Source organism: Drosophila erecta, unplaced genomic scaffold (assembly GCF_003286155.1).
Source record: "Drosophila erecta strain 14021-0224.00,06,07 unplaced genomic scaffold, DereRS2 tig00000021-arrow-pilon, whole genome shotgun sequence".
Lineage (NCBI taxonomy): Eukaryota > Metazoa > Arthropoda > Insecta > Diptera > Drosophilidae > Drosophila > Drosophila erecta.
In genome coordinates, this window is record NW_020825198.1 from 56,796 (window position 1) to 73,386 (window position 16,591).

Here is a 16,591-nt window from a genome sequence, read left to right on the forward strand (position 1 = left end):
CCCTGAAATAAGTATTCGATAGAAAATTATTTGATATAAAAATACGCACACTAAGCTGGAAAATAAGGGTATTCCGGATTTATATCGTTCCACCCCCAAAACGACAACAGACATTGAGTAATAACATTTTAATAGCCATTAAGATTAATTGGATTAGGCATGGAGGCGTGCTGAGGACGGAATCATGCGATCCAAACTATAGCCGCCGAAAGGGACGATAACAAATAGCAAAATATGCAGATTGTTGAGTAAAATTTTAATTGACCACACGAGCGGGTCATAAAAATTCGGAATTTCTTTTGGACATTAGCAAAACAATACGAAAATACAAATTTAGTCGGCATAAAACTTGCATGATAAACTTGCCTTCCCAGTTCCTCGGTCCGACCCACTTAAAATCTACCCCTCATTCCCATTCAGCTGCTAGTCGCACCCGTATATACAATATTTCCTAATACAGATGCAAAGATCAAAAGAATTAGTTCATACCGGTAAAAAATCTTAACCTGGAGTTGAAAATTTTTAATTTTTAAGAAAGTTATTGAAACAAGTTATTACTATTGTTTTATGTAATGTGCTCAATATAAACACTAGCAAAAACTTATACAAGTTTTAAGGTGAGATGTAATATATTTTCATTAGGTCAAAGCGAATTTGATTTTTTTTTTCTAGAAATACATTTCAACACAATTTATCCGTTCGTGAGTTACGCCATGGAATGAATAGAGATTCACCTTCAAATTTGTTTAATTGAGTTAAGTTCACTTAGCGTCGCTTATTCCGCTAGGCGGCGATTTCATTTTAAGTTCTGCAGGCGACGACTTGATTATCTTGGACTCATTCAATAAGCCAGTGTGGGCGGAAAGGACCGAAAGGTTCGAATGAATGAACACACCCTCTGTAGTGCGCTGTCGGAGTCAATAGTGTGTATATTTCGCTGGCAGTCCTATCTCAAAGTATCTCGTATCTTGTAAATGAATGAAAAAAACTGCCAGTGGTGCAGGAAGGAGAAACGATCGGGATGAGGACTGGTCCCATAATAAATTATTCGCGCGACCAAAAAATTTTCATTTTTTTGCAACTTCAACCCCTTTGAAACTATTTAAGCTGAGGAAATTGGCACGTTAATGTAACTTATAAATGGTCCACAACTATTGCGGTTCGCAAGTCAAACAAAAAAAGGGCCTAAGTAAATTTGGAAATATAATGTTTACGTTATGGCCAAATAGGATAAAGGGTATGTGTACATATATGACTTTCTGCGAATTGACTTTCTGCACGCATGTCCGCGGATTCCTATAAAAACAAAACAAAACAGCATGTGCCATGTGTCATGTGCGAAAAAGCAGGCGGTATGACTGTCATTAAATTTCGTGCCATGAACAGCAGAGGAAATGCTTGCAACTGCAACAGCACCAACTACAAACGATAACTTAGTCAGTCGTGTGTCTGCTCCACCCACTTAAGCCACGACGGACGGGGTAGGACGGCTAGCACACATGACATTTTATTATTACAAAACAAGCATTTACCCGACACATATGACAGTTAATAACAGCACCAGCAGTAACAAAATGCAAAAATTTCCACAACATCCGGTTGAGAGCAGACCAACGGCGAGAGTAGCAACACAACAAAAATAAATAAAGTGAGACGGAACAAATAAAACTCAGACCGAGAAACGACAAACATTTGCGGCACAGTGGTTTAATGGACCGGGAATAATGCATTAACTCGCGATGCATTTAAATGTTGCAATACTACTCAATAATAAGTGTGAAGTTGTCCAGTTTCCTTAGCGATAGTGCTTTCTTATAAATCTTGAACAGGGACAAGTACTTATGACCAGTTTAACTTAGGTTTCACACCGAGTCGGTAGGCGCAAATAGCGTCCACGTAAGTTGCGGATTGAATCCTGGTGTATATGGTGGGCTGTTGGATTCGAGTTGAAGACACTGTGTCACCATGGCTGCCGACGCAGTTCGGATGCGAAAAGCAGCAGCTGCGTGAGTCAGCTGCCGTGGAATGTGATTGGCATACAAAATGTCGCATGCGGACCAGTTCAGCGAGTGATGAAAAAATACAGCCCAGAAAAATAAAACACTCAAAATGCAGAGGCAGTGAAGGAGCGAATTGATATGGCGTAGCTGGGAGTAATATTTTTGCAGTTGCAGTGCCAGTGGTGCCAATGCAAACAAGTCGCCGCCGGTCAGGAGAGCGTGACAGGGAAGTCTGGTATGTCATCATGTCTGTGGGTGTCGCACCGCCACCAGCTCTTTATCTGGATTCCCAGTTCACCGGCCATTCCGACGTATTCTGCCTTGCACCGGTTTTGGGCAAGTGATGCTGGCAGCAACAAGTTTCAGTGACTAAAGTGGTATTTGAGAAACTTAATCTCAAACTGTTGCCCCAACTGTATTCAGTCATCTTACATCGGAAAATTCTAAAATTTATAACATACTGTTATTAATTTGCAAAAATATAGATGATAACTATTGGTTGTCATAATTTTTTTGTAAACTTAAACACGAGGCCTGAGCGTGTATCTTTTTTCACCATTTATTTTCTTGAACCTGTAGAAGTCAACCTACATTCCATAGATTTCTCCACGTGTCAGTAAGTGAGCAGCGAAAATCCATTTACACTATCATTAATCTTCTCCAGCCCTGACGATGCGATGCGATACGATATTATGCTGCTGCTGGCTTAATGATCTGTTGACCGCTCCGCGATTTGTCCGGCAATTAAAGAGTCCAAAGATCAATCAATGGTAAGACTAATCATTTGCATTTTAAAGCTGTAACATAAGCCTACCGTGTTACATATATAGTCCTCGTTATTTACATACATATTTATACATTTTTTCTCTCGTCTAGTCAAACCGCCACAAAGCACCCAGTTCCGGACTTGAGTAGCTACTACAACCATGTATGTTTGCACTTTTTGAATGGGCCTCTCTGGTCCGATGATAATAATAATAATAAAAGCGCCGCTGATGACTTTGATGAATGGAGGGGCGGAGATGGAAAACAGATTCGAGAGTAAGACAGAGCTTCACTTGGCCCATTCACAAATCGGACACAGTGGGCCGCTAAATTTCATATAACCGCAAGCAAACAAAACCGAAAACAGGAGAAAACGTTATAGTCGAGTTTCGGAACTATCAGATACCTGTTACAAAGAAGTTCGAGGAGGAAATCTTTTGACGGATCGATAGAAATTGATAGAAAGAAAAATAATAAAATAAAAAACTTTTGGGAGGCAACGTTTGGAAAGAAACTTGTGCTGCGTCTATGCTCCTAGAGTTGAATATCTAATTCTAGCAATTATAGTTCCCGAGATCTCAACGTTCATACTTGATCAAGAATAAATATACTTTATAGAGTCGGAAACGCTATATTGTCCCTATTACATAATTTACAACCAATCTATTACATCATAAATATTAATTATCATTTGACGGGGAAATGAAATCGCCGCCGCTCCCGCTGCCACCGCCGCTGGTTCAATCGTCGTCAACCATCGCTCAATCACTTGCTTACGAATCCCCAAACCGAATGCAAAAAATTTGGGCATTTGTCGCAGTCGCTGCCATAGTTCCAACTTCGATTTCATGAATGAAAAAGTAGCAAACGTTGCCGTAGCCGAGGCAGCCATGGTATTGCCATTTATAGGCAAGGTGCAGGTGAGTAGAAGCTCGAATAGATCGGATTGTATCGGATCGGAAAAATTTTAAACGATACTCGGTGGCAGATTCGGTGGCTGCCAAGTGAATTTATAATCATTATATGTTAATGCCAAGGATTGTTTAATAGAAAGGGCGAAGACGGAATTTAAAAGTCTTATGACATTTCTTGCCCACCTGTAAGTGAGCAGTACACATTTACGATTATGTATGTTATGTATGTTTTAAATAAATAATTTGAATTTCGATTGGAAATTGGGATAAAGACCGGTTCTTCTCGAAAGCGAGATTGGTTCTTAACCAAAGTGAGAAGATATTATCTATTATTATTAATAATTTGCAAGCTGACAATGACACCATCTTGAAGATCGAGATGATATTAATTTTGAGATCAAGAATACTTAAGCCTCATCTACTCCCACGAGAATGAGAAGGACTAATTTTCATACACCTTCGCCTTTCTTGAACAAGCATCAAAGTGCGAAGACAGGAGTCAATTCTAGTTTCGATGACTATTCGACTGTTTTACTAAAAACATTGGTTGTTCCACTCGTTTGCCTTTGTGTGTCATTGCCATGTAAATTGGAATGAGATTTGCGTGCGTATTTGTTTGTTTTTATTCAGTCGTGACCGTGAGTGTCATGTTAGAAGCCCTTACAAACGTACATCCGCCCGCTTCTGTCCTTATTGCTGCTGCCACGTATGATTGCCATTTGGCCGTCGAATCAATTGACAATTTATCCTTCCTTTTTAACCGGCCAACACAAATCGCATTCAATTTGGAGCGACAGAACGTTATCGTTTAAAGTGCATTTTAAAGTCAAAACTCGATTTGATTTCTCAACATCATCAGCCATTAAAAATATGGGCCGAGTCATCACTATATCGTCATCCTCATAATCGGCCAAATTGACAGACAATTGAGTCCAACCAATGATTGAAATGCGGCCCAAAAACATCTGTGGGCGCACATATAGTCATGTTTTTTGTTTTACAAGAATTGCTAACAATTATATTTTCAATTTCCAACGCATGTCGATAATTTCAATCGTTTTTTTTGCGTGCTTTGTCATTCGAGGGCATCTCCGCTTACAGCTGCTTTTTTGACACTCGTGAAATTGTAAAATGCCATTGTTAACTTTGAAATCACATTTCAATAAACTGCGCAGGGGAAATGATAAAAAATTTAAAAAAAAAAACACTGACTTTACTGTAGATCAATAAGAGTTTACTTTATTTCCAACGAGTATAATTTGATTACTGACTTGGATTGGAGTAATTCTATTGTCTTTAAAAAACTCTACTTATTATATTTTTTCCACATGCAAACTAATTTAATAAAGCAATTAGCTGGATTATCTTTGCCATCACAAATAATGCAGATATACATTTATACTGAAAGATACTAAAGAGCCCCATACATAGAATGGGGTAAGAAAGTGTAAGTTTGTTTCAGAGCGTTGGTACGCCCACTCTACCGCTCATGAATCAATCACAATTGGCAGTTTTAAAAAATGTTTTAATTTTTTCCATTTTTAAATCATTCTTGTAAATTTCTATCGCCCACAAAGCGGTAAAACGAATGTTTTACAAAGGAACGAATGTGTTTGTATTGGCAAACGGAGGAGGAAATTTTCCCTTGTCACTTGATCGGTTAAGAAAAATTTTAAATTTCTCGCATTTCTCACATTCCCCCTAGGAACGGGATCTGATAGTCGTGCAACTCGACTACAGCGCTTTCTCTGGTTTGTCTCATGTCTTTTAAAAATATTTGTTATTTGAAAGAAGCGTAGAGTCCAGCAACTACAATAGTACCCTTTATGATAACTAACGTATCTGAAGAAACCAACGATAAGAAGTAATGACAAGGTGGAGAAGAAACGAATGTGTTTGGATTGGCAGACGGAGGAGGAAATTGTCACTTTGTTGCAAAAAGAACACGTGCCGCTGATTAGTAAACTAAGAAGGCCAAACGAGCAACTGAAAGATTGAGTGGTTGACTTTTTCTTGCTGTTATTTATGTGTGTGTACTCACCACCCAACCACCCCTCTTCACAAAAATTATTTAACGCTATCGCACATTTGTCATTGTGCCGCGTTTGTTCTTTTACGTGTCTTTGCCTTTTATTATTATTTTTTGTTGTGGTCGTCGACTTTGTTTTCGTTTTAAATTTTCTTTTCTTTGGCATGCGCTTTTGTTTTTACGATTAATAAATTCCCTCAAAAAGAAATGAAAAACAAGATAGCTATTGTCGAGTACCTCGACTATCAGGTACCCGTTACTGAGCTAATGAGAGTGCGAACAAGAAATTTCAACAAATTTTTTAGCATATCGATAGAAAGACTTATTGGCAAGACATATAAAAAAAATAGAGAAATCAACTAATTTTAGTGACACTTTTAAAAAATTTAAAGTGACACTTTTGGACAAGACAAATGATAAAATGAAAATAAAATAAAAACATTTTTTAAAGTGTACGCGTGCATGTTTTGGGCGGTTTGTGGGCGTTAGACTGGACGTGGCAACATCAGGAAATAAACTTGCGCTGCGTCTAATTTTTATAATTCCTGAGATCTCGATTTTCATACGGACGCAAAAATGGAAAAGGGTCGAATACGTTTCCTTCTACCTGTAACTTTTTCTTCAATGAATCTAGTATACCCTTTTACTCTACAAGTAGCGGGTATAAAAATGCCAAGAAATTTTCGGCTCTGGCGTAATAACATGACAGTGAATTATGAGTGAAGCGAATGAAAAGGAAGCAAGTTCTTATTTGTACGTGATTTCTTTTGTATCTAATTTTCGTTTGATTAGGCCAAAACTGAATTAAGATTGGGTACACAGGGAAAGATCTCAATAAATATATATATCTACATATATATATATATATATATATATATATAAGTTCATACAAAATTACTTTACATAAACTGTGATGACTCTACTTTTCAACTAATCAGTCGTATTTTGTAGCTCTACTGTAGCCGAACGATTATACAGTCAACCAACACATTCGGGGAACTTCCCAAGTCCAAAAGAGACTTCCAGCAACTCTGATGAAATTAATAACGTAACCATAATATGAACTCGTGATCAATGTTCGTGTGACTTGATTAAATCACAATTTTTCCCACTTCATGCGCCTCATAATATGCGAATTTAAACAATCATATCGCGATGGTAATCTGTAAAAGTTTACTTTGGTACATTTTTTGGTGTGTCACCGTTCCTTTTTGGCAAATCCCAGAAGTATCACAAAAGTTTTGAAGAACATTGCACTGACGTCAGATTAGAGAGATGACGAAACAGAAAATTAAATTATTCAACCTTTTGTCTATTAAACAGCAATGACAGTCGCTCAAAACACTTTCGGTTGATTTGGTTTGTCAATACGCAAAGGGGTCGATAGTATTTTGAGCGATGGCACGTGTCTGATCGGACAGTAAACAAACCAATAACGAAAACAAACAAAGTTAAACAATAAATGAATGACAAAACCAACGATGAGAAACAAAAAGAAAAAGAAGTGGTAAACTATTAACGCTTTTGTTTACGCGTCACAACAGCCACAAAATCATTTAAATGATGGTCATACATTTTAGTTTAGCACAAGGCAAAAATTAAAAATGTAACAACTGCCTAAGACCGGTGGCAGCATTCTTACATTACAAGAAATTACTTTACATCTGTTTACACAATTCAGTTGCTGACGTAGTTCAAAAAGCTGGACTCTAAGCTGATATGGTATGAATTTTGCTTTTAAAACTAGCCGACGCTTAAAAGCAATCAATATTATCAACATAAAAAAAAATGAATTTAAATTTGCTATAGGTAATATAACAATTTACAATTATTCCTAATTGTTGGATATGACGTGATATTAGACACTTCTATAAATCAGATCACTGACCAAACAAATTTACTCGAATATAAACTAGTTCAACTTTTGACCAACTCCGGTGAAATTTATGATGATTTGTAAATAAAATGTACAAAGCCGCGCCAAATTGGCAAAATCGTGGATGTGATAATCATCACCGACTGCCCGTCCCCTGCACACGCCTCCAGCCAGACAATGTAGACAAAGTCAGCAAATAAATCAAACAACCTGCACACGCGCTACAGAAAAAGAAAAAAAAAACAGCGCTGATGGGTAAGCAGAATACGATACCTTGTATGCCCAAAAGGGGGCGACGGCCTCCGAACTAGATATTGCATTGTATTGTATTGGAATGGAATTCGCGTAAACACCAGATCGCCAGACTGAGCCAGCGCACAGTAGTCTAGGGAAATCAGAGTAGCCGAAAGGGAACAGCGTTCTGTATGCAGTCTAAAAATGGAACGAAATGCTATTTTAAACGCCCACCGCTGGCAAAAATCATCGCCATCAGCGCCAAAGATGCCTTCATCCAGTATCCAACGGATCATCTCGGATTGCCCATGGCCGGCCCATTAATTCGCTTGATGTCTTGCATATGGCAGCAAAGTTTTGCGCGTGCGGTCAAACAAAGGCACGTGGAAGGAAATCAGCACTAGTAGAAAAATGTTAATAAATATACGATAAAGAAGTCAGGCAAACTTATTTTTAAATTTGGCCACTGACTTTCTTAGAAACGCGGTATAAAATGGGATTTATTTGATAGTGCAATTCAAGTTGGATATTTAATTGAAGACCAACATATGTAATCAAAATGTGGCGTGGGCGTGCATTTTGTGCTGTGTGCATCTATGTTTGTCCACGAGTGTTTATGTCGGCCCATCCGCTTATGTTCACATCGGACATCAAAACAGATGGCCACACTTTGTAGCCCACGCGATGAAAGTATTGCTTGTTGGGTGGGTGGTGCATATACAACCGGTTATTCAGCTTGGGCATCGGCGTTTGACGCTTTCTATTGATCAGCAAGCGTCATACGAAATTCGATATGGGAACACACTGATGGTTTCTAGGGAACACTTTGAAAGGAAGTCTGGCCGTGCGTCCAACATGACGTATGAGTGATGGTTGGAATGCCTTGAATCAAGCACCCACGAGGCATACTAGTGATTTCGTCTCACGATTGCGTACTTATGGAAAAAAATAAATATAGCTGATTTTGTTTTACTTTTCTCTTTCGCACTTTTTATAAACTGGGTACATAATTTTTGGGTCGACGCGTGTAGGAAGTAGTTTTCGAAAATATAAATAAAAATAGATTAGGTTCTAGTACCATTACTAAAGTATTATCTTTAAAAACATATTAAGCTGGCATTTTACTACAATGATGAAGAGAAAAGCAAAATACTTAAAAAAAAAAAACAAGATCATCGTTTAAATAGGTAAAAATATTTAAAAAGTTTCAGCAGCAGCAAAAAGGGGAACAATTGACAACCCAGAAATACAAATAAATTTTCGACTGCAATAGCTAAAATAGCTGAGATCTGCTGTTGCATTCAAATGTTTGACTAAGCGCAAACCGAAATGCAATAATACACCGCACACACGCTGAAAACAGAGCGCAATTCTCCACAATCATTGAAAACTCATGAGCAAAAAGCCAGCGAGCGGGCAGAAAAGATTTATGCAAATATAACAAGCGCCTGGCAGCCCGATTCGATTAAGTTCTCTGAAGTGGATTTTCTCTATTTCGCGATTGCGTCGAAAGCCTTCAAAAGGCGTTCACGTGTGATCAAGTGATCGCTCCATGTGCCATGTGCCAGTCACCGGATGACAAAACACAGACCACCTCCTCCGCACCGCGACAAATCGGCGGAATCGGTGGAACTGGCGGTGCCACTCACTGAAATTGAGAAAGCCCAATGAGTTGAACAAAAATACTACGGCCAGACTTGGATCTAATTTTTCGCCTTCTTCTCAGAAGTGATAAAAATCGGAATATTTTCTCGTGCAACGTCCACGGGTGTTCTAGCTAAAAGCTTTGAGACAGAGCTATGAGATAAATATATTATTATTATATAATTTTAAAAAATATGTAGTATATTTTAAGAAATCAGGGAACAAAATGGAAAACGAATCGAACTTATCTAGTGGAGACAAGCTTTTTTTATTTGGGCAGGTAATTATTTTTAGTGGGTTTCTAAACGGAGCTTCCCCCTAACAGAGCGCATGATCGGCAGTCTCATACAGCCGCGAAAAGTTCTTTCACCTCGAATCAGTTCTAGTTTCACGTTTTTGTTCGTTAATCGTAAACGATCGTCAGCGACTTCGGAAAGTTTTAATGCCAGCGATAGATAAGGGCGTTGATAAGTGGCGAGGCGCCAAAGCGAATTATAAACAATTTTATTCGCGCGTGTCAAAGAGAAAGAGCAAGGAAGGAGAATCGCAAGTTAGTCTACAAAAGCATAAACTGAACAGGTGCTATGCTATCAGCGTTAGCAATCGGTTTTTTAAGCTCTTTTTGCTGTCAATACAAAAGCAGTAGGCACTTATTTATAGCATCCTATTTTTGTTCACAATTATATAAAAGAAAATATTTAACAATAATTGTATTGGTTTTGGCTTTTTGCAATTAGACACAAAACATGATTGGGGCACTGATGATGACTTCAGTTTGCCTTGATTAGGACTGCGAAAACATTTATATCAGATATACAACGATTGGCCAAACATTTATTTCAGATAACCAAAAAACGATATATTTATGAACAAAAATAAATTTAATACAATTTTAATTGAAACTGGTGACACTAATAAGTTTAAAAACACAAAAATATTTAATAAAATCAAGAAGCCATCAAGACATTAACAAGAAATAAATTTGAAAAGTTAATAATAATAAGCAATAATTGATTATACCTGTCAAATAAACAATTATTGTTTTAATGCTTATAAACAGACTAGGTAAACTAATACACTTAAGTGCGTCGTTGAATCATAAACAAATGGCAAATAATCCAGCACAAAATAAACTCAATTGGCAAAAACTAGTTCAAGAGTTGAGAATTCTACAAAAGAAGTCTGCTACATAGATTGCCATTCAGACATCTCCTATCAGTCTTTAACCGTTTCTTGGGTGGAATTGCCGCTGCTGTCGAGCTGCTGTTTATGTTATAAATACAAAAAAAAACCACTTAGCTTAAAAATGATTTCAAGCATTTGGCGGGGTTTAAAAATAAACATCAAAGTGAGAAGCGGCGACGGAAGCGCGAGTAAATAAAGTATCGGGTATGGGGCCAAAGGGGCCAGATAGACTAAAAATAAATATTGAGATGGCTATTATTAAACCAAAAAGCCCCGTACCCGCTGTTTTTCAATTGCACGACCGCAAATTGAAGTTTCTAAATGGGGATCGGATCATATTGGACCGCGCACTCACCCTGTTAATTGGCACCGCTCGAGCGAATCACTTTTCGAGTCTTCCCTCGAGACAAATTGTTTTGAATTAGATCTTTAGACAAGAGTGTCTGGGACCATTGACTTTATATTTTCGTTCAGCTTCCCATTTGTAACATTCACTTTTCTTTCATATTATTAATTATGCAGCCGAAATTACAGTTAAAAAATTGTTCTACTCAATCGAGCACCATAAACTAAGCGAGTAACTTTAAACGTCACTTATGCTATTGTCATCGCTGCATTCCGCAGTTCATAAATCATGCGCCATAGCAATAGTATCTGACAGATACAAATTGCGAAAGGCAAATAGTCACATTTACGTTTATTTACACTTCATTAATTGTGTTGTGCGAGTGCGAAACGAAAAAGGTCTCATCTACACATTGTACGCAATATCGGCAAACAATATTAAATACTACTTGTAAGGCTAGCAGCAGAGCGAACGCATGATTATAATGACGTAAATTTAAGTAAACATGCTTCTTTCGTGACCAAAACTAAGCAAGCTGCTATATACAATCGATCGGGAATTCTGCAAAATTGTGTATTTATAGGTATAAATAAAACTATACTTAAAAAAAATTAAATTACATTTTCTTCCCGTTCGGAATTAAAATTGTTCTCATTTCAACACTAACCCTTGCCTTCTATATTCCAAAGTCATTAGAGTGTTAATTAGTCCAAAACTAATTACGCTCAACCTATATTGGAAATACACACTCAAATATATTTGGAAAAATCCAACGACTTACTAAGGCACAGAAGTCCGTATGACTGTAAATATGAGGAAAATGTATTCATATTGACAGTTGATAGTAGCACGTACTACTACTACTTTTTCGTACTTAGTTTCAGTTTGGTAAAGAACGCAATTCGGTTTTGCTAATGCGCACTTTTAGGAAAGATTAGACCAAAGCTAATGGCTGCTCATATTTATAAAGGCCATAGAAATTTGTGTTTATATCTGTCAGGTACATCATGCATATGTACACATATGTATCAGTCGCGATAAGTCCTACTCAGATACATGTGAATGCCCAATAAACTCATGTGAGTGCGATTTGTTAATGTTTTACGACTGATTTGGTGAATATCTTATGACTGTCTGGGACGGGACTGGATAGGGTCCAAGAGCCGATTGGCGATAGCCCATAGAAAGCATTATGGTCTGTAATACCGAGCTGTCTTCTTCATGTATCTCGTATGCAATATATTGGCAAAATCAATTTGCGAAGGCAGGAAACGAGCATAAATCAAGAGTAGTGCAAGTTGTGGGAATTTGGGTCTTGCCTCGCAGAACTAATACTTGAGAAACTGAATCCGCCAGGAAATCTTAGCAGTTGATCAATTTCGATGACTTGCCACTGGATATACACGATTCCCGACACCAAACGCAGCACGGCTATCGCAATCGCGAATGGAAATAAACATAAATCAGGTCGGGCCAGTGCTCTCCTGTTTTCCCTAACACTGCCTCACTGTGCAGCAATCGTTATTGGCAATTATATCAACACCCCTCACACGTGACGACTCTGAAGTTCACCGCCGAAGGAAGGCCCCAGTGCTGGCAAGAGGGTGGGGAGGTGAAGGAATTCTTATCTTCAAGGGGGTTTGGCCAGACAGGTGAGCTTACACACCGTGTCCCATGTCAAGGACAGTAATGCAGCGCAAAGTTCTGTTCCCATATTAAAATAGAACACAATTTACATAAGTGTTGGGTAATTTCTGTTACCTTTAGGAGGGTCTATGCACTTCTAGAAGAACAATGACATACATGTCAATGCTAGAGACTTTACCCAGCTTGCAACTCGTAACAATGATTTTTTGTACTACATAAGAAGCTCGTCATTGACCGAATTAGTAACTCAATAAAATGTTTATTTTAAATAATACTTTTGGTATAATTACAGGAAAAGGAAAATTTATAACTACAATAACTTGCTCATCCGCATATTTTCACGGATTTTCTCGTGCTACATCAGTAAAACCCTTTACCTACACAGCATGTGCAAACAAAAGCAACCAAACCAATTCCTCTATTTCACCATTTAAAAATTGCTGTTGTTGCTGGAGTCGGTGCCTGACATATTTTATTTATTTATTGATCACTTGATTTATGTGGAAATTCTTTTTGATATTTTTAAATTCGCTCATGAGTTTTCTATTTCCGTTTTTGCCTCCAGGCGCACACCTGCGATACAATCGGTGTATTTCATAAAAGGGCATTAAATGGATTTTAAACTGCCAAAGCGATTCGTATTTGATTTGTTTCGCATTTATTTGAAGTGAGCCGATTTTTGGAATGGGTGTGACCATTAAGTGGCGACGCACCGCATTTTCAAATCAATTATGACACTGGCCTCCCCAAAAAAAATCTGGCGCCGACAAGTGTGCGGAGTGTGTGATAAACTAAATTTGACATTATTTCACAACCAGTGGTAATTAATTACAAGCTCTGCAGTGACGGCCCTCTTTTTCCCGGAATTATTTCCCCCAATGCACAAGTGTTAGCGGCCAGAACAAGTAGCAAAGCAAGCTTGTGAAATGTCAAACGGAAGGGCGTCTCTAGCGTCTACCGACAGCTCCTCCGGCACGTGCACTGGCACTCACCTCGGCGCCCGCCCCAATGCCGGCGTCCATTTCAGCTCCAGGCCCACCCTCAACGGCTTTGGACGCTCCGCCGCCGTGGGCTCCAAGTTGTCCGCCCGCCCCTGCCGCTGCGGCCAGGCCCTCTTGGGCGGCAGCTATAGCCTCGGGTTGACCTGGCACTTGAGCCTCTGCGATGCACTAATAGAAAGGGGCGTGGTTAACAGACAATAAATCACTTGGTATTTTTAATAATTCCCAAGAGGATCGGCTTAAACCAAAAAGTTCTGACCTCACGTTTTTCCATGGTTAGCTCTACTCCTCTCGGAAAATGTAGTAGCAGATTTCAAATCTCACCCAAAACATCGCCCAAAATATCCAGGACAACATTGCGAGTTTCATTTTTAGTAGAGTTCCTTTCGAATGCAGGTTTTAGTAAACTATATGTGGGCTTCAGCAAGCTCTTTTTCATTTTATACTATCATAACGCTCACAAAATCTCGTGGAAACTCCTACTTAGTATTATCCAAACACAAATCTTTAGCAGCCTTGTCCCGATAGCATCTATCGTAACGCGACTTGGTTGTTAGCTTTCAATTATATATTATTAATCAATTGTATTGTTGACAATCGCTTAATTGCTCCCGTGCGCAGTGCATGCTTCTGATGCGAGTCTATTTATAAATAACTAAATAATTAAACAACCAGTTCAGTCGTCAACCAAATAGTGATATGATGACATCGTGACCAATAGTTGTTATTGCGGGAAAAATATTGAGTAATAGCGCGCAATACAAGGTCAATATTAAACAAAACCAAAAGATTGGGGAACAACAAAATACTACCCACACATTCAAATAAAGGCAAATCAATTTTATTTATTTAATTCAAAGGAATTTAACTTTATAATATAATTTATTTATAGAATTTAAATAAAATGATTTGAACGGAACTTAAACAAATTTTTTAATGAAATAGGATACAACTGATTTAAGTTCTGAATTTATTTTTTAGTCTGATGACGTAGAGCTTGAAACTAAGATAATTAATCTATTATTAATTCATTCACAGACACGCCGTGTGCACACCCTCCAATAAACTGTAATATTCCAGCACAACAATATACGACAATGATAAACACACACACACAGTCATTTGCAATTACGAATTCAATGATTTTTTCATTTAATTTGTTTATTTGCAATGCCGGAGAGCTATCATAATAAATAATAAATAAAGAAGCCGTTTTCCAATTTTTGAAAAGCAACTGCATTGAACGAAACAAAAGTGAACGCTATAATTGAGATCCTCGACTATCAGATACCCGTTACTAATTTTTTGGGCATATCTGTAAAAATTGGATTGTAAACAAAAAAAAAAACAATTAAATCATTTTTAAAAATTGTGAGAATGACAGTTTTTTTCCGGCTTGCAAAAAAATAATAAAATGAAAAATATCGAGACATTTTTCAAAAGTACGGACGAATTAAGTATACCATTTTACTTTACATGTATAAGTACCGTGTACTATTACCATTTTAAAAAAATATAGCACCTACAAAATATTACAAATTTCACAAATAGATCCCATATAATCAAACATATATGAACATCGTTTGTCATTGTTATATGCTCGTCTGTGGGTGACTGCGGCTAATGGGCAATATTCCCGATTATCACGTAGTCGACACAGAACCATGAAGCGGGGAATGCTGGTTGTGGTATCATAAAAATTAAATCAAAATAAAATGTTAATCAAATGCAATAAAAGCGTTGGCGCATGCTATTTTTATACACATTGTTGTGGTTTGTACATGTGCGTTTTGTTTTATTATAGATATGTACATACATATGTACATCTATGTATTTTCATGGGGATAACCGCTTTCATCCTGTAGCTGTATTGAGGAAGTTTATATGAAGCTTCGGAACAATCATATTTATGTTTTTGTTTACTCGTTTTGGATGTGGAGAAAACAATTTTGTTGTATTTTTTTATTAATATATAAAATATATTCAAGAATTCCCAATTTGAAAATTAACGGCATTAAATAGTTTTTAAATATTATTTTCGATTATGAAAATGGAGTTTGTTGATTATTTTTTGTTGATTGCTTATATTTTCATATTATTGAAATTTAAATTGCTTATTAGGACGACCAATATCGCATAACCACCTATGGTGCCACCCCGTATTATAGTATCATATCAGTCGCATCATGCTGATTTCGCGGTTTCTTTTCTGGGAAATTTTTGACGCATACGTGTGACATATTTTCTGGAGGCGCCGCCGATAAGGCGCTCCAGACGACAGTAATAACCACACGAAATCCAGACATAAACACAGGGAACAAAAACGAAGGCAGCAACTGCAGAAACTCTAAGAAAACAATCCCACATACATATGTATACATACATACATACACACACATACATACATATATGCATACACATAAGTAGATTATACAAACTGACAGTTGTCGTAGGTACTATATACATACATACGCCGCATTGGCATTCAAGTCGACTCGTCAACACAATCTTCAATGTAAAGAAATACATCGATCTCGGAAAAAACGCAAATTCTGTCTAATAGCGACGCAGGTTAGCCCATTTTGAAGCATTAATAATTTATTTAATTTCGAAGCTAGAAAGATACTTATTATACCATTTTTTGTTTATTTATCAGGGGCAATGAAATTAAAAAAAAAAATCAAAAGCTTTATCGACAACCAAGTATTACTTGATTTTTTCGTCGGTTATTGGTTCTCAATGAACTCCGGATAAAGGTCTGTTGTACATGTATTCCACGCTCGCCTAAACGGATAATTAGGTTTCTGGTGGGCGAAATAATTCGCTCAGCCAAAAGCAGGACCTTAAGGGGAGGGGGTGCAGTTTGTGTTTATAAGGCGTAAAATGAAATTATCATCGCACATATTTAATTATCCTGTAATAAAGTTCGGCTGAGAAGGCGGGTCATCGA

At 37.6% G+C, this 16,591-nt stretch overlaps 1 protein-coding gene and 1 long non-coding RNA gene across 2 annotated transcripts; one reads left to right on the plus strand and one right to left on the minus strand.

Annotated features, from left to right (window-relative positions):
* Nucleotides 1-1,772: 1,772 nt before the first annotated feature.
* LOC113563935 lies at nt 1,773-3,704 on the plus strand. The gene is made up of 3 exons (XR_003407706.1): nt 1,773-1,896; nt 2,665-2,770; nt 2,877-3,704. It is a non-coding gene; the product is annotated as an uncharacterized LOC113563935 (long non-coding RNA).
* A 9,393-nt stretch (nt 3,705-13,097) lies between these two features.
* Nucleotides 13,098-14,031, minus strand: LOC6543749 (glycine-rich protein 1). The gene is made up of 2 exons (XM_001970932.3): nt 13,966-14,031; nt 13,098-13,809 (listed from the first exon to the last, which is right to left on the minus strand). Exons 1-2 carry the CDS (start codon nt 14,008-14,010, stop codon nt 13,588-13,590), a joined length of 267 nt encoding a protein of 88 aa, XP_001970968.1. The 5' UTR covers nt 14,011-14,031; the 3' UTR covers nt 13,098-13,587.
* Between the last annotated feature and the right edge of the window lie 2,560 nt (nt 14,032-16,591).

Excerpts from the sequence above, each read along its gene's own strand:
- LOC6543749 (XM_001970932.3), bottom strand. The coding sequence starts at position 14,010 with ATGAAACTCGCAATGTTGTCCTGGATATTTTGGGCGATGTTTTGG. Across the intron at positions 13,810-13,965 it reads TATTTTGGGCGATGTTTTGG|TGCATCGCAGAGGCTCAAGT; the intron begins GTGAGATTTGAA and ends CCTTTCTATTAG.